At 35.6% G+C, this 19,108-nt stretch overlaps 1 protein-coding gene across 13 annotated transcripts; it reads left to right on the top strand.

The window, feature by feature from the left end:
* Positions 1-3,040: 3,040 nt before the first annotated feature.
* Positions 3,041-18,607, top strand: LOC127807774 (chloroplast processing peptidase-like). Of its 13 annotated transcripts, XM_052345857.1 has the most exons (8): positions 3,048-3,499; positions 9,306-9,368; positions 9,443-9,511; positions 12,405-12,491; positions 12,803-12,911; positions 12,998-13,095; positions 13,765-13,840; positions 14,628-18,607. In XM_052345857.1, exons 1-7 carry the CDS (start codon positions 3,272-3,274, stop codon positions 13,813-13,815), a joined length of 705 nt encoding a protein of 234 aa, XP_052201817.1. In that variant the 5' UTR covers positions 3,048-3,271; the 3' UTR covers positions 13,816-13,840; positions 14,628-18,607. The 13 variants fall into 13 exon arrangements, with proteins under 13 accessions (XP_052201827.1, XP_052201821.1, XP_052201817.1 ...); XM_052345856.1 differs by having other exon boundaries at positions 13,765-18,607; XM_052345859.1 differs by lacking the exon at positions 13,765-13,840 and having other exon boundaries at positions 3,049-3,499; positions 12,998-13,080.
* Positions 18,608-19,108: the final 501 nt, after the last annotated feature.

Here is a 19,108-nt window from a genome sequence, read left to right as displayed (position 1 = left end):
TGAAACATTTTTACCAACTGAGAGGAGTGTTTGGATATTAAAAACAAAGAGTATTAAATACACTTTAATGATTGTCTTGTATAACCTTAAAAAAAATTTACTTTTTTTCATGTTTGGATTATAATACAACAAACTTCAATTAAAATAAAATTTATCCTCAAATACATACAAATGCTAGTTTTCATTTGTCCATAAAATAAATGTATCAAAATGTTGTTGTCGGAACACAACAATAAGAATTTATATGTTGGGGAGGCTTAATAAAAAGTTAGCAGAGCTAGATGAGATGAAAGAGTAAGGCCTACTTGGAGAAAAAAATAACAATGGCTTGGGAATAGGCTTGATCTACTGTTTGGAAGAGTAGGCAAACTCAGGGGCAAAATTTGTCCCAACGTCTGAGAAAGCTTAAAAACGGGGTCACCTCAAGGAAATCACCTAAAGGGTCTTTCTAGGAGGCTATGGAAGAAGTCCGTGTATAGGTCTTCACGGACTTCAGTGTTGAGAAAAAGTCTACAGCGATGAGGCTTTGGATGGCTTGGAGGCTTCGGATAGGTCTCTATTTGTTCGAGAGTGTTGATGTGACTCAGAGAAGCTTCAGATCTGCAAAACAATAACTAGTCAAAAGGCATGTAGGGATTTCTCCCTTGTGGGCTCTTTGATACTTAAGTCAGGTACTATTATAATGTCAAATGATGCAAGTGTAATACAAGTGAATGTGCGAATGGTGTTCTCCGAGGAGTATGAGGTCTTTAGAAGGGTTGTATATGTGTTTGCTTAAGAGTTGACAAGACATTTAAAGAGTCCGGAAAATGTCTCAAAAGTTGAAGGGTCAAGAGGTATTTATAATCCTCGAAGGACTGGAACATGTGACATACATGCATGAAGTTATGTGGCATAACCATTTGGGGAGTGCCTAAATGTCTCTAGGTTAGGCTTTGGGATGACCTGGGTAATAGACCCCCATGGAGGCCCGAAGAAAGGCAAGCTTTGTTTTGTAGAGAAACATGGTTTGAGGTGTGGGAGACATATCTCGAAAATGCTTTGGAGAGTTCCTGGACCAAGCCTTCAAGATAGGCATTCCCAAAGAGTCCTCACGTGGACTGCCCAGGTCTGTGGGTGGTGAGGCCCCTGAACACCCTCCAGGAAAGAGCTATCTCAGGCTTTGGCATGATTGTGGTTAATTTTTCTCGAGAAACTCCCTTGGAGACTCTTTGAAAGATTCTTTTCGAAGTGTAGGTTATAATACAAAATAATAAATTATTCATATTTTTGGAAAAATATTTTTACATAAAAAAAATTTCATGTTAGTATTATTTTGCAAATAATATTTTTGATCTTATTCACAAAATATTTTGTGTAAAAAACAAATAAACCCCAGAAGTTTTACTTTTGGTCTAGAAACAAAATATAACTTGTCAAATTTTTGTACAATTTAATGTAAAAAATGTAAGCGTTTGTTGAATTCTAAAAAATAATTTGTATAATTCAATGTATTGAGATATCAACACGTTTTGAATAAAATTAACATAACATAATTTTTCCAACATTTTTCAACAACAATAAAATTTAAGAGATTTGAATTTAAAATTGAAAACTCGCTGCCAACACTATTATCTATCACTAAACTCGAGCAATTGGTTCACTAGTAAAAATAAATTTCTTCTTATAAATTTCAAAAATATTATTTAGACATGAAAAAGTTACATTTAGTGTGACATTTAAAATTAATATATTATATATTTACTTTTATAATAAATAAGCCATAATGAATATACACTACAAAATCCTACGTAATGAAGTGAAGCAGCTTTTCCATTTAAATTTAGGGGTAAAATTAATAAACATTCATTTAACTTTAAAGTTATAATTATTTACTTACTGAACTTTACTCAACGTTAACCATCCATCATTCGTTATAATTCCGTCAACTATTATAAATGAAAAAATGCTAACGGAATCTAACGTGACTAATAGAATTTAACTTGACAAAAATTAATTTAACATACACTCACTGAAATTTAAAAAAAGTAACTACTTACTCACTGAACTTTGCTCAACATCAACCATCCATCACTCCATTATATCATCGTCTGATCTTAAAGCACTCGTTACATCATCGTCTGATTTTGAAATATATTAAAAGATTTTGTATACATTTGAGATCACTTACTTCTCAAATCAAAAGTCAAAAACTAAACTAATAATTCAAATTAAAAAAGCTACTGATGCATACCAAAAGTAAGAAAAAATGTTTGCATATATATTTTTATCTCCATTACGAACAACGAAATTCACAAAAAATGTATTTAATAATGAGACCAAGAGCCAAAAACTGATTACAAAAATCGTATTTCTTTTATGCCAAAAACCAACAATCTTTAAACTTATATGGTAAATGTACATTTATTGTATCTTATTTTGAATTTGAAAACATTATTATTAGTCAATAAAAAATGTATCGTGTTTTATTAATCAATAAAATTATTTTGAGACTAAAAATATGATATAATAAATATGTATTATTTAAATATCTTATTTATTATATGATATTTATGGCTTTTGGCTTTTGGTTTGAGAGGTAAGTGATTTCAAATGCATACAATTTTTTTTAATATGTTTCAAGATCAGATGGTGATGTAACATGTGCTTTAAGATTAGACGGTGATGTAATAGGGCGATGGATGGTTGATGTTGAGCAAAATTCAATGAGTAAGTAGTTATATTTTTTAAAATTTAATGAGTGTATGTTAAATTATTTTTTGTCACGTCAAATTCAATTAACCACGTCAGATTTTATTAGATTTTTCGTTTGTAATAATTGACAGAGTTATAACGAGTGATGGAGGATTGACGTTGAGTAAAGTTCGATGAATAATTAATTATAATTTAAAATTTAATAAATAAATAATTATAATTTTAAAGCTTAACGAATATTTATTAATTTTACCCTCAAATTTAGTGGGGTTGACAGCATGACCGCCGGGAGATAACCGCGTTCCGGCTTCTAAGAATAAATGACGACGGGGAGCCGCCAATAACGGTTGGCCTTTTACTTGAAAATGTAACGAGTACCGTGACGGCCCTATTCCCCGGCTATATATAATACACGCGCTTATGTTCAAAACTTCGTCACTAAGAAAAACAAACCCTCTATATCCATGCGATCTTCTTCATTCCTTCCAAATCTTTGAATAAACCCTAGCTCTTCGGTTCAAAGTTTAAACCTAGCTGTTGCAATCACTTTGTTGTTCGTTATCCTACGGACTGTGCGATGAGCTTCTTGAGGCCCTCGGCGCCGTACCAGTTTCTGGTTGCTTACCAGTCGGTTCGTTGGATGCCTTGTCAGAGCTGGGCGTTTCTCCGGTGGCCGAATCTCGATGCTGTCTTGCGCCTTTTGGTAATCGTGCTTTTGTGGTCGATGTTCGCCGAAATTCGATTCATCCCGTCCTCGTCTATGTACCCTACTCTTGGCGTCGGTGATCGGGTCTTCATTGAAAGGGTATTGGTTTCTTTCATTTTAGGAATTTATTCGTGTTAACTTACATATATTGAATGAGCCCTGTTAATTGTATGTACTAAGATTAAGTATGGAGTCTGGACACTGTTGCAATTATTTGCTGAGTACTTCTAGTTGCTTCTTGTGACTCCGATTGTGGTAATTACCACTTGTTTTAAGGAAAACTAATTGGTTTATTCGAACTGTATTTATTTATTTTTTGTTTTCTTTAAGTTTCCTTGTAGTGTAGTTTTGAATTATTACTGGATCAGTAGCACTTCCTATTTCTGAGGTTTCACCCACTTTAATCATTGTGATGCGGTTAGAGAATTCACACAAATAGATTCTGTTAATGCGACTAGCGGTTGATCAAGTCTTGATTCTCTTTTTCTCCCGTTCCTTCTTTGAGTTAACCTGTGCGCACATAGAGTTAAAGGAATTACCCTAGGCACTCCCATAATTGCCCTCTGGTGCTTAGGTAAGACAAAAATCTTTCAGGAAGGTATGAACTGTTGCTGTCCTGTTAAAGTATCTTGGCGCCAGTGATTTATTTTTTTTGGTCTTCTCTTCAATTATCAATAAGAATTTTCTTATATATGCATTCTGCATAAGTCGGTGGTATTCATTTTACCAATCTACCCCTCATACCTTGTTATGTTATATAACCTGTGGCTGATGTGGCAGGTATTCTACCCCCACCCTCATTAGGGGGTCCCCCTTTTTCAAAGTTCAAAATTTGAATAGAGAAAGTAAAGAATTTCAAGGTCAGACTTTTCTCGATTAAATCTTCACACACTCAATCATCACTATTCCTGATTTAAATCCTATAATTACAGCCACATTTCCCCATAGTAATGCCTTAACATTAATCATGTTAATAACTTAGGAGTGCTCGTCTTCACACTTTCTCAATCATCTTAAGAATTAGTTAGACGTGTCTGTCTTCACACTTTCCCATATACATGCCTCCGCCGCATCCACCAACCCCCTTTATGCCTTCCACATTTATTACCCATCATACATTGAGGGCATCACTTTTCTTTCACACTCACTTTTGCTACCTCTTGTTGATCTCTTTATCTTGCTTCTACTTTTGAGCTCTCTTTAATACAACAATGGCATCCTCTGAAGCCTCGCCCGCTCTTGGCTATATGATAGATTTCTTTGGCCACCTTGCCAACTCTACCACACCTCTCTCTCTTCTAGAAAGAGCATGAAAAATTCATCTCTGACTATCTGATCCCCCTCAATTGGGTAATCAACTTTGAATATGCATATTGTCCTTGTAGCCCAATTGAAGGACATATGCACCTATTCCATTGTTCCTTTGAGTATGGTTTCCACCTTACCCTTCGACAAAAGGTGCTAAATATTCTCAAGTTTTATGGCCTACCCACCTCCCAACTTTCTCCCAATGCCTAGAGATACCTTTTTTCTTTCCTTCTGCTATGTCATGAAGTTGGAGTCAAACCCCATTTGGACCTATTCAATATTATTTCTTTGTCACTCACAACAATGGCTAGTATGCCCTTTCACTTCCTCACAAACTAATCCCTTTAGTCGAAGGTGGGAAGTACAACAACAAAAGTGGTCATCTGTGGTATTTTGAATATGTCTTCGTTCACCCCCCCCTCCGCAAAAAAATGCAAAATTTGAGCAATGAAAAACAAATGGAAATCAGGGAGAGAGAGTGAGGCGGGGTGGAGTGGGCAAGGTGGCTAAAGAAATCTATCATAGTCTCATAGAGCTAGGAGTGAGTGAGGCTTCGAAGGATGCCATTGTTGTATTGAAGAGAGCTTGAGAGTAGAAGTAGGATGAAGAGATCAACAAGAGGTAGCGGAAGTGAGGGTGTACGAAAAGCGATACCCTCAATGTGAGTATATACATGTATGATGGGTAATTAATGCAGAAGTCATAAAGGGTTTGGTAGATACAGAAGAGGTGTGTATATGTGGGAAGTGTGGAGACGGACATGTCTATAACTAATTCTTAAGATGGCTGGGGAAGTGCAAAGACAGACATTTCTAGTTAATATTAAGATGATTAATATAAAGGTGTTATTATGAGGAAATGTGGCTATAATTGTGAGATTTAAATAGTGTTCTAAAATACACTAGGCGCTGGTCGGGTGCCAGACTGGGGCCTAGGAAAATTGTATTTTTTTTTTTTTAACTTTTTGATGTATAATGTAATTTGATGTTATTTTCAAGTAAATCAAAGTTGGAAAACAAGTGAAATAATGAAATTAAGTCTGAGCTATCTAATTGAACTTCTTCCTCTCCATATTCTTCCAACACACGATCTTCATCGGATTCAAAATCAAATTCATTGATTTCTTGCTCATCTGCTTCTTCTAGTTGGAGACTCTGCACAGTACAAGAAAACAACGACGAAGAGAACATTGACGAAGATGGGTTGGGTTCGAAGAAGAGAACGATGGCAGGAACAATTTGGAGAAGAAAACGACAACGGGCTGCAAACTTACTTGCAATGGCGGCGGCGTGGTGATGGGGGAAAGAGACGACGGCTGTAGGCTGTAGCGATAGCGGCAAAGGGGGAAGAGTGAGGAGAATTAGGGATTTCTTTAAGGAGAAGGTTGAAGTATCACGCAAAGTAGGGAAGGGGGGATTTCTTTGGGGATCGGCATCATTTTGTGCTTTGGTTGTCTAGGCACCGCCTGGGCCTGATTAATTAGGCCTGGCGCCTAGGATGTCTACTTGCATGTATTTGTGGTGGCAAGGGGCCGCCTAACGCCTCAGGTGCTCTTAGGTGGCTGCGCTTAGGCCGCGTTTTAGAACACTAGATTTAAATGAGGATTGGTGATGATTGAATGTGTGAAGATTTAAGTAGGAAAAGGCTGACATTAAAATTTTCTACTTTCTCCATTCAAATTTTGAACTTCAAAAGTTGGGGACCCCTAAGAGGGTGGGGGTAGAATACCTACCTCGTCAACCAAGGGTTATATAATATAACAAGGTATGAGGGGTAGATTGGTAAAATGAATACCTCCGACTTATGTAGAATGCATATATAAGAAAAATCTTATTGATAATTGAAGAGATGATCGGAAAAAAACAAATCATTGGCACCGAGTTATTTGACAAGATAGCAATAGTTCATACCTTCCTAGATGATTTTTGTCTGACTTAAGCATCGAAGGACAATTTCAGGAGTGACCTGGGCAATCCTCTTAACTCTCTCTGTGTGCGCCAGTTAACTCAAAGAAGGAACGGGAGTTTAAGAGAATCAAGACTTGATCAACCGCCACTTGCATTCAACATAATCTATTGGCTTGAATTCTCTAATCGCCTCACCTTGCATATTTTGGAAACTAAATCATTGAGTATTTAAAAAATTCCATCTCTCCCTCTATCCCTCCTTTTGGGTCTGCACCATTTTGGGCCTTATCTGAGTCTAGAGTGCTACAGTTTGTGTAGATCTGAGGACGTGTTGCCTAATATGTATTTCGGGACTTGTGGTTTTGTGTGTTGGATACACTCAGGCAAATGAACTCTTGCCATAGATAATAGGATAGCAAAACCATCTTTTGAAAACAAAACCTCTTTGGTGTCACGACAATCATGCTGATGGATGTTAATGAGCTAAAAGACATGGTGAGAAGTCCAGAATGATAGTACCTGAGATGATCTGTAAATCTTTATTTCATGATGGTTTGTTACAGGTTTCATTCTTGTCTACCACAATGCCTTTTGCTACCCCCCCTTTAATTCTTGAAGAGAAATTTAACTTCCCATATTTGAGCATTTATGTATTCTTTAGCATTCTTGGTTTATGCATGTTGCTTGTGCTAGATAATACTTTCACATGACATCGACATGGACTTGATAAGTCTCAGATCTGAGACTTGTGCAATCTGGTAATTATAGTAGCCGCAGAAATTCAAATTGAGAAGAGAGAGAGAGAATTTGAGAGAAGTGGGAGAATTGAGAGAGAGAATAGGAGGGAAAGAATTATGTTTCATTCAATTCATAATTCCCATCCTCAGGCTCCTAATTTCCTTTTGTAGGCTGCCTTGAATTGTAACCAAATGTGTACAAGCAGCTACAGCTACAACGGCTAGGTACAACCGTTACTTATTACATGTGTTAGGCTAATTGCAGCCTTGCCCCACCTTGCTAATTACAATCATAACCCTGTCCACCCTTGGGGTCATGACAGGACTTTACAAAGTCCAACTTCTGTATCGAAAGGACCCATTATGCATAGACATCTGGGAATTGGATGTTCATGAAATTGAAAGACATGGCAAGATACCTGAAATGATATTAGTTGAGATGATGTTCAAAGTTGTATATTTAATTTAGCTTAATAAAAAAGGTGGAACAGGATGCTGTTAACTCATGTCACATTGCGTAGATGTGTGCTAATCATTGGACATCTTTTGGGCGGTTCTGGGACTTGTAAGAGGGTTGGGGAATACTTCCTAATATAAGCTTTTTCATCATATGTGGGACAAGGCTTGTTAGAGCTAATTTGGAGGTATTATTATGTGAATCAAGGGCTCAGTGTGGATTCCCTCGGAAGAGCCACAAGATTGAGCTAGGTGGCTTGTCAAGGTTGCAGAATGTGTTTTGATCTCACATCTAGCATTAGCTAGGTGGGTCATGGTGCACCAGGTAATAACTTAACTTTCGGTTAGATGATAAGTGCTCAAGCCATAATTGATAATACCTAGTAATGAGGACCTGGGTTCAGGCAGGGGTATGCATGAATTTGGCAATGGAAATTAAGAAGGCAGTATGTTGAGCAGAAAACATGGTCGTTTTTCTTTCTTTGTTATGATTTTTTTTTTTTTTTTGGTTTTGGAAAGTAATTTGAGAAGAAAGGTTAGAAGAGAATTTGTTTCTAAAATCACGAAGAATTTGCTTATTCAAATGCTCTGGCTATCACAATAAGAACTTCGTAGATACTATTTTGGAAATATCAATTCATTTGTATATTATACCCAACCAGAATTTCAAAGCATTATTCTACTTATTTGGACAATGGTTTTAGGTTCTGAGCCCTGGATGGTGGACCATGTGAATGCTAGGAACTTGTCATTTTCATGTTATGAATTTTGATTTGCTATCAAGATAAGAGGATCTGGGTCTATTATTCCTAGAGCGTTGATTATGGATTTGATTCCTATTAGATTTTAAGTACTGATGGAAATCATGGTGGATGACCTGAAGCGCGCTTGGTAATTCTGATTAGAAGCCATGAAGACTCATGCAAGATTTGCATGAAACAATAGGAGGATAAGAACAGAACTTTGACTACGTTCTTCATCAATTTTAGAATTTTTCTGGAGCAAAGGGGGGATCTCAAGCAAAGTACATCCAGGTCCTTCTAGCCTTAAAAGATGTAAGTAATGTAATGGGACAGGAAATGCTTGAGTTTATAAGGGCACTAGATTGTGTAAAATATCAAAGTTATTGAAGTTAGAGGGTTAAAGGTAGGTATTACTGCCTTGTTGAAATTGTAGGTATGTGAGAAATTAAAAACAAAGATATTCTCAGTTATGTTAGCTACAAACAAGGTTCAAATTTTCTGAATCAATCTTTGGAAGATAGATCTTTCATCTGCTTTCTGCTCATAAAACTCTTCAAAAATATTTGAATGGATCAACTGTATTTACTACCAGCATTTGTTGTATTACTGAAAATTTTATATTAAGTTTATTGATTACTGTGTTATATATGACTGGACTCAAGATAATGATTCAGAAGCTGATTGTGACTGTTGTTTATGTTTTTAAGAAGCATAATTTGCTCTGACAAAAATATGGTTTACCTAATTTCCTCAGGCTTCATATTACATCAGACGTCCTGCTATACATGATATTATTATTTTTCGAGCTCCTATACAGGTTTGCTTTTCTAAATTTATTTGGCTGCATGCTTTATCATTGGTTGTTTGGTGATGTCCCTGGCCATTCTACAGCAACCTGGATTTAGGGAGGAAGAGATTTTCATTAAAAGAATAGTAGCAAGAGCAGGAGACACGGTTGAGGTATATTATCCTCATAATTTTTGTACTTCCCATAAAGTGGGATATAAATTGACAAGTTTTGCTAGCAAAAGGAAACAAATGTTTTCTATTAAGCAATGACAACAACATATTAAACTTTATGGCTTAATCTTGTTATCTGGGGCTGACTACATGAATTCTAGCTCTCTAGTCATTTCTATCTATAGCCTTATGTTCTATAAGGCCCTTATCAAGTTTTCTTGGTCTTCTTCTACCTCTTTTGTTAAAGACTTGGTCCATTCAATCTACTCTCTTTATAGGAGCCTCATTAGTCTTATTCTCACATAACTGAACCATCTTACTTGTGCTTCACACATCTTATTTTCAATGGGAGCCACTTCAACCTTACTATGAATACTTCATTTCTAATTTCAACTTTTCTTGTATGCCTGTAAACCCATCATAACATTATCATTTGTGTTACTTTCATAATTTGCACATGTTAGTGCTTTACTGCCCAACATTTTCCATATAACAAAGCTAATCTTATAGTTATTTTATAAAAAATTTCTTTTAACTTTAACAGAATTTCATTATCACATAAAATGTTGAATCCACTTTTTCAATTTTACCATCTTGTCTTAATTCTATGAGTAACATTCTCATTGATTTCCTATCTTTTTGGATGATTGATCCAGTAGGTCTGTACTGATTTTTTTTTTTTTTTCTTTGAATTACTTGATCTTCAAGTTTTACAATGAACTCATTCACACTTGTATTTTCACTAAACTTAATTCTATATATGTTGTTTTCAATCTACTTAAAACCTCTAGATTTTAAGTGTTCCTCCATAGTTTAGCATTCACACATTCTTTTGTTTTACCCATCAAGACAATGTTATATGCAAGTAGCATACACCAAGACACTTATGTTTGAATATGCTTAGTATTCCATGGTTGGCCTACCATAGATGAAGCCAAATTGGTTTAGACACATTGGCTTCTCCTCTTAATCTTTGCTCAATCACTATCTTCCAAAGTTTCATAGTGTGGTTCAGTAGCTTGATTTTTTTATAATTTTCACACCTTTGAACATCTCATTCTTATAAATGGGGACCAAAGGGCTCTTCCTCCACTTGTCCAAAATCCTTTTTTATTTAAGGATTGCATTAATAATATCAAAAGAAGCATCAAGGGGATGTAATCCCCAGAAAGGATCCATTAAAGAAAGGGGGGCATAGAGACCTTGTACATGCCTTACACCCACAAACTATCTAAAATCTATCTATAAATCATAAATGAATTCAGGTTAGGTCACAACTAACTTAACAACCTGTTAGATGGATCTTCAAATTCAAACTAGATAGAGATAAGTGTCAGCTTATTTAGTAAACAATTGAGAAGAAGTCTCTCAGAAATTATATGTTGAATAGAGATAGATGGGGATAGAGGTAGGTGTCAGGACCCTAACTCTAACTGATGTTTTCTTTGGAGATAGAACTGGAAATTCAGGGAGAAATAGCAAGAATTGAGGGGAAAACAGACGAAATATCAGGGGGAACAGACTGAAGTGAGGGAGACTGACAAAAAGAGCGGGAAAACTGGGAGAAATGGAAAAGAAATCTGAAAGAATTGAGGGGGAAATCGTAGAGAACAATAAGGGAAAATGAGAGAATTCAATAAATTCTTGATAACTCGTAACATGATCTGCACTATGTGGTTACAAGTTTATATAGAAAGCTAACCAACAATTATTTGTGGCAGTTACCATATTCTTCACTTCCAATAACTGCTCCTAAATCACTCCACTACCTCCCCACTTTTCATAACTTTAAATAAATTGTAAATAATACCTAATTACCCCTAGAACATAACTGTAAAAATACAGCAACTGAATAAAAATACTACAACTGTCCCTAATTAACTAGCAGACTGTGATAGTAGGAGAGACAATACCATTGGGTTGGTCACCTATAAATAGGGCCCCAACCAGTAGATTCAGATATAGAGAGTGCCAAAACTTGATAATCGGAATCCTTTGAGTGTGAGTGACTAGTTGTCTAGAGTTGTGACGATTGAGAGGGTTTATAGTTTCGTCCATGCAAAAGTTGTATTATTCGTTGATTGAGTGAATTTTTCCCATTATCCTAGGATCTTTGATGTATGTTTGTTGAGGCTGAACCATGTTACTAATTTCTGTGCCCTTTCTCTTGATTTATGTGTGATTATTTGTGATTTGATCTTAACATAACCAAATGCTTGCTACAAACCCTTCCTGTGAGCCAAGAAAAATGCTGGTGTTGCCAACTGAGTATTCAAAGCACAAACTAATGTCCACAACCATTTACCTAAGAAGGCCTTGTTGAAGATCTATAATTTTTAATCACCATGCCTCCAACTTTGATAGGAGAACAACCAATATCTGAATCCACCATTTGATATTTCATTTGATACCATGTTTTCTCCCTCTTTCTATTAAACATAACTCACCTCCCCAAATAGACCTTATATAGGTGCTTCAATCTTCAATATTTGAGCCTCCAAATAAATGAGGACATGAAATAAATGAATAGGCCAGCCATGTACTCTTACCTAAAGTAAGTTGTCTAGGAAGATACTGTCATGCAATTGGTTTATCCTTTTTGATTATAGTTGGGTTTTAAAATTGATTAGACTTGGTATGATTTATGTGGTTTTGTAAAGAAGCATATCTTGTCTCATCTTTGAGGGTTGGCTTTGGTTTCAGTCCTTACGATCTATCAAGTAATCTTTGATGATGACTAGTCAACCATGGGTTAGTGGCTCTGCACTGCAGTTTTGTTTTTTGGGGGAAGATAATAGAAATTTTCTTAATTTAATATTATGATTGTTTTAAGTAGTTGAATGGAATTAGCTGGAGTGACATTGCCCTGTTGTTTTCTTCTAACAACTTGCAGGTCCATGAGGGGTCACTGTATGTCAATGGGATTTCCCAGAATGAAGATTTTATAGCTGAGCAACTAAGATATTCATTGAATACAATTGTGAGCCCTGATTTTGTTTATCTTTTTCACTGCACTTTTATCTAGCATGGGTTTCTGGCACCATGGCATGTCCTTGAACAGATGAGGTAAAACTGCCAGGATCTGTGATAAGGCCCTTTGTCTGTTAAACTTGTATACCTTGTCATCAGAAAATATTAACAGTGTGCGAGGGTGGGCTGCATCTTGTTGACACCTCAGAACTTGATGATCATTCAGTAAAATAAAATGACTTGCTTGGTTAGGTGCACTATAGATGGGCACAAACTAGCTTTATTGGTTCCTACTGATTTTAGCTTTCTTTGGATCTACAGATTGTGCCTAGGGGTCATGTTTATGTGTTGGGTGACAACCGTAATAACAGTTATGATTCTCATATTTGGTTAGTATTTTGTGCAACAATAGTTATGATTCTCATATTTGGTTAGTATTTTGTGCAACAATATTTCACCACTTTGATTCTTCACCTTTGCTTAGTAACTGGAGAATGTCTTCTGGTTGACAAACAGGGGACCGCTTCCTGTTAAAAATATTGTTGGAAGATATGTCATGTCTTGTTCTAGGCCTTCAGGCAACTCTTCGTAGAAAGATGGTAGGCTGGCTTGAGGTAACAATAAATTTTCTTATGATTGGATTTTTTATTTTTAAGTTTTTTCTTGGCCAAAAATGTGGATGTTTGTGAAATTTCAAGATAGTCTGATAACTTTCAACAGCCCCCTTGGTCTCTCTAGTCTACAACTTCATCAAACCAATGGTACTGTGATTTAATTTTACCATATTTTGTTCTGTTTTACAGTCTTCTTTTAATTTTCTGATGAAGAATAGGTGGGAAGTTGAATAAGTTATGCTTCATAAAAAATAGTGTAGCGCTGTTAGTCGAGCTGGTTCCTTTCAGTTGACCACTTTTTCTATCTTGGCAAGTTAAGCCAATAAAATTCAGAAAAATTCATGTCAAACCCGTCAGACACATTAAACATACAACAGGAATTTTGCTTCACGCTACATATAAATGCTTAGCCTTATAGAAGATATGATTACCTATAATATCCATGTAGCGCACCCTGTCTAGTGGAATTAAGTCTTAGTGTTATTGTACTCTTGATAAATGCATGCGTCAGTCTGCCTTTCAGATAAATATTTGGATTTCTGATGTAGGACATATTGTAAATTGGACTGTTTATTCAATTTTGGGATGTAAGGCTGGAAAGCTAGAATAAGGTAAAAAGATGGGAAACATTTTAGAATTTTGCATGTGTGTGACTGGTGATTTCAACAGATTGTAGGAACCAAATCACTGGCAATAACCTGCTGGGTTTTCTGGGCTTAAAGGCAAACCTGACAATTTCAGACAGGTGGGAATCTATGCTATTTAAGACCTAGGCTTAAGAGCAAGGTCATTGAGAGTTAGGTTTTCAAAATAAAGACTGGATATTGCAGCTTGTTGATTTAAGATTTTCAAAAGCTCATGTCAAATTTAGAAAAGAAATAGGAGGGCCTGTTTTTATATCATTTTTATGTTTTTTTTAATGGTGGTTTTCAAAATTGAAAACTCTGGAAGCCACATTTTTATATAATGATGAGAATGATTTTTGAAACTAGTGAAAATAACATTTTTTAATTTTCTAAAATCTAGACATTTAAAGACAATTTTCCTAGTTCAATTCATCAAATAAGTCTCTCTAGTTTTTTTGGGTTTGAAACTGAGAAAATAGTTTTCAAAATCATGACCAAACAGGCCCTTAAAATCTCTTTAGCCACTTGTGGAAGTCTCACCTAAAACAAATGAATAGAATCACAAATAAAGTTTGTGGATGTTCAACTTGTGTTGTCGCTTTCAAAACCAAAAAAAAAAAAGTTTCTCATCTTGTCTCATTTTGTTTTAGGGTAGATTGCCCCACACCACTTGTGGTTTGGGCCTTCTGCCCAAACACCCCATGTGTTTTGGGCATTTGATGTTAATTAATGTTTGTGATGGAGGGGGTGTCCTGGCAATAAAGGAAATATATAGGAACTTTGGCAAAAAATAAACTGCCTTGGAGGTATGGGCAAAAGGTACAAATTACAAGGGGTGTGAGGATAATTTTCCCTTTGTTTTAAGGACATGCTTGTGTAACTTATTAAGAGGATTTTGCTTTGTAGGGAGAGGTGGAAATAGGGTCTTATGGACCTTCCTTTGGCTCAATAGACAATAAGCATTGAGAAGTCTACTAGGGTGGATTCATATGGATGGGAATTTGTTGTTATGGAGAGTACCGATGACAAAGTATTTTATTCCTTGGTGAAAAACCCATGGTCAAAAGTGCAGTGATAATTGACCTTCCCTGGTCTTAGTTCTGCCGTTAGGACCATTCAACCAGTGGCCATGATAAGCGGAACTTGCTCTATGGGAATGGCAACGACTTGATGCTTGTAAGTTTGAAGAAGCATGCAGGTATTTACTGGGCCAAGCAGCAGGCATGATATGGTAGCAGAGATGGCTGACAGAACCAATAGAAATTTTAGTATTAGTAGGCGGAGAAAAATAACAAATTGTTGTGCATCTGAACCAGATACCAGTTTGATATTATGGTATCTTAATATTGATGTGGACAAAAAACTTGTTAAATAGATTATGTGAACGTCGGACTTGGGTTTTGTGATTTATTTAAAAATTAGTTTCAAAAGATTTGCCTTGACTTCTTTTTAAGTTGACCATGTGATTGGCAAGCCATCTTTAGATCTTCAAACCTTTCAAAAATAGGAATAATGGCAGATCTCTACTACACACCTTTTCTTCCTTTTCAATGAGTTGACTTCCCCAGATTGAGAATGATGTGTGGCATTCTCCCAAGTCATAATGCATCAGAACGTAATGGAAAACTCACTTTTAAGTGGGAAATTTCCAAAACCCTTTTTTAATTTTGAAGAATGAAATAGAATAGCTCTAGTCATTTGTTGCTTTATCTTTATTATCAGAGTGAAAGAGTTGTGATTAAGGTGTTCAGATTGTGTTTGCTGCAAGTTGCTGGAAATTTTGGATGTCAGGATACTTGAAATTTGTAAATTATTTAATCTGTTTAAAGTATCTAGTTTAACAATGTGTCCAAGACTGAGTCAAGAAATATTTCGCATCACAAGAGAAAAGGAGTTCAAAAGGAAAAAGGTTTTTATTTTTCATGCATGTCAGTGTTCCAGATCTCTGATTATTTTCGATGATAGGGTCTTTGAAGCTCCATTTTTGCATAATTGGAAAACCATATAGGTAAATAGGCTAGGAGGAATATGGGGACTCGGGAGTGTTGTTAATGCCTAGTTTTTTGTTGCTAAAGATGGACCCACATAATTTCTTGTCTTACTAAATTAGCTCAGTTTCACTATAACTGTTGGGATCTGGATCTCCTGGTTCCTTTTGTCCATTGGTTCTACCCTCTTTTCTTATCTTTTATTTTTACCCAAGTAGAAAGTAGGTTCAGTTTTGTTCAACTTTATATAATAAAATACTTCCAATCTTAAAATTTTCTATGTTGCAATTTATGTGTCTGGAAGAATATTTTGTGAGGTCATGGCACTAGATGAATGTTTCTAAGAGAACTAGGCGACTCTGGCTATATTGACCACTATAACATGACTTGAAGGTGTTGCCCTTAAACAAGAAGGTAAACCATGACAGCGTTGTATTATGTTCAATACAATAATCATTAATATACTTGATTTTGAAGCCTTTTCGACTCTATTTCTGATATAAAGCTGAAGGGGGGTGTGGATGTCTCTGAAGATTGAACATTCAAACTCCCTCCCCCTCCTCTCTATCCATGATCAGCATATCTGAGGCAAGATCAGGAGTACTTTAACCATAGTAGTCTACAAAGTTTGAAGCCAGACTTCTGAATGTTTTCAATTTGGATTTGATACTGTTGGTAAACCATTTTTGTAAGAAAATACACTTCAAATTAGTAGTGTCCATGGATTCAAATAGATTTGAGAACTGAACTGTACCAATGTCTTTGGTTTGGTTTTTTTATAGTTTGTTTCTATTCTAGTTCGAATATTCTTTGGCCCCAATTAAAATCTGTTAGGTTCTAAGTCTACCCTTCAGGTCCATGGACTTGAGCCAAACTGATCCATATATACAAAAATAAATTAAAAATATAAAACATATTACATAATAACATGATAGTAGTAAGTATTTAGTAACTTAGGAAATAGGAATCCAAGCAAAAAATTAGTAAATAGTAATAGAGAGAATTTATCTTCTATAGTTATGTTGACTATTGGTAAACTGGGTCATTGTCATGTTTTTTTCTTTTTGTTTCGTCTTTTCGGAAAGGAATGAAGAATTTTATTAATGATAGATTAATACAAAGGAACCAAATCCAGAAGCCTCAACAGACTGAGAGCCGGGAGAGTGAACAACTAACGGCACTACCCAAACCAAAACCAACAAATACAAGTACTAAGCCAGCTACGCCTACTATACCTCAACTACTGTAAAGAATCATCAGTAACAAAACGTATAGCCATGGTACATAAACGTAATTATTTAGCGAAGAATTAGGATGTTATTTCATGTCTACTTATTGATGTTTTCATTCTAAATCATTAATTTCTTTTCTTCATTTCTCTGTATGAAGTTCTTTGGTCATTAAGCACTTGAAAATGCCTTTAACAAATCTAAGACTGTGAATGTAGAACACCCATTGTGTTTGTGCCTGGTGACTGATGTACTACTTTTCCGGCCCATGCAGTTTATTGATGAAAGCGTCGATATCTTGCTGCTGGTAAACTTTGCTTAAGCAAGAGCGTAAGTTTGGTGTTTTGAGAATGCATGAATTTATGAAATCGAGTTGTTTTGTTTTCTGTTCACTCCCATAGTACTCTCTGACCCATAGTACTCTCTGTCATCAGAATAGCGTAATGTTTTAAACAGCAATCTCATATTTTTCTTCCCGTGGATCCATCAGCAAGTCAGAGTATTCTCCATTAGCGAGTGATGGTCAAGTGCGTGGAAAATGTTATGTTAGGGGTGTGCAAAATTTCAATTTAACCGAAATAACTAAATCGAATCAATTGAAATTGTCGGTTTAGTTCGGTTTTTGATAAAATTCAGTTTGGTTCATTTTTTTTTTATTTCAATTAATCAGTCTTCGTTCGGTCTTTGGGTTGGGAATAACCGAACAAACTGAATTGATCATTTTTCTTGAATGGTGTTTTTGACCAGCACCAGCACTTTCTATCGCACGCACTAAAGAAAAAAAAAAAGAAATGTTAGGAAGAATAACAGAAGTCAGAGAGAAGTAAAACCCCAACCCTTTGCCTCTTTTCGAGTCTTTGATTTTTTGCCTCTGGCCTTTGACTGACTACCGTCTTGTCCCAGTCTCCTATTCATCGTTGTCCACGTCTCTGGCCTTCGAATCTCTGACTTTCTTTCCATTCCATTCCGCCTTCCCCTTCTTCGATCGGTTACCGAGATCAATCCACTTTTCTCCTTCTTTGACCAGAAATTGAGACCAACGCACCTTTCCCATCCTCTTTGCTCTAATCGGCGACCCACAGAGGTGGGTTTCAGTTAGAGTTTTCATTTTTCAATTGTTCTGTAGTTTTGGTATGGGTTTTCAAATGATTATTTATTGTAATTTGTAAACTAATTGTAATTTACAGCAAGTGTTCTCATTTGTAAACTGATTATTTATTGTAATTTGTAAGCTGTATGAACTGCACAAATTTACAAGTAGTGATTGTAATTTACAGCAAGTGCTTTCATTCAGTTTATCAGTTTTTTAGTGTTTTTCGGTTTAGTTAGTTTCTTCGATTCGTTGGTTTTTTGGTTTGTTCGGCTTGTCGGTTGTTTGGTTGTTTTGTTTTTTTTCAGTTTATTTAGTAGGTTTGATTTTTTTTTATTTTCAGTTTGTTCGATTTTTAAGTTTGTTCAATCAAAAAATTTTAGTTAGTTCGGTAATTGAACCCAACTATTTGCACACCCTTGGTTATGCCAAACCCTTCCTGGCTATATAGGTTGGTGATTTGTACTAGTTCTTGATTTGCAACATTTGTTAGTTTGGACATAGGATCATAGTCACAGAAATTATTGGTTGTAGCTAATTTTGAAGATCACTCCAATATTATTGTTGTTCTTGTGATGACTTGTTCCCATTGTTGTTTTTAGCTTCTCTCTGCATTTAGACTTTTTTTATAGAAGGGATCTTACTCAACGTTTCAAACAAGGTAATAAGGATGTGCAGTGATGTCAAATGAGTTGATTTTCGTGTCAGCCCTAAAGAGACAAGCCAAATTGGGCCTGACTCGTTTATAGGACTGGCTGAGTTTGGGCCCAGCTCGCAACAAAAAATAGTGACCAAACTGGCCCATGAATCCACCTAGAGCAGGCTGGCCTGTTGGGCTCTCTAGCTTTAATGGGTTGAGTCTAGTTTTATTGAGTTTGCCAGTAACTCATTTTTAAAGTACTTTAAAGATAAATTTTAAAAAATATATTTATTTAACAAATATATAATATATAAAAATATTTTTAAAAATGCAAATTTTATTCATAAAATAAAGATTTAGAATATAGAAGTTAAAAGCTTGAAAATTAAAATTTTAAATAGTTTATAATTTCACTTTTAAAGTAGTATTAAATCTTATAA

Source organism: Diospyros lotus, chromosome 8, assembly GCF_014633365.1.
Source record: "Diospyros lotus cultivar Yz01 chromosome 8, ASM1463336v1, whole genome shotgun sequence".
Lineage (NCBI taxonomy): Eukaryota > Viridiplantae > Streptophyta > Magnoliopsida > Ericales > Ebenaceae > Diospyros > Diospyros lotus.
Note: the sequence above shows the minus strand (reverse complement) of the source record. Positions and strands in the feature narration are given on the sequence as shown.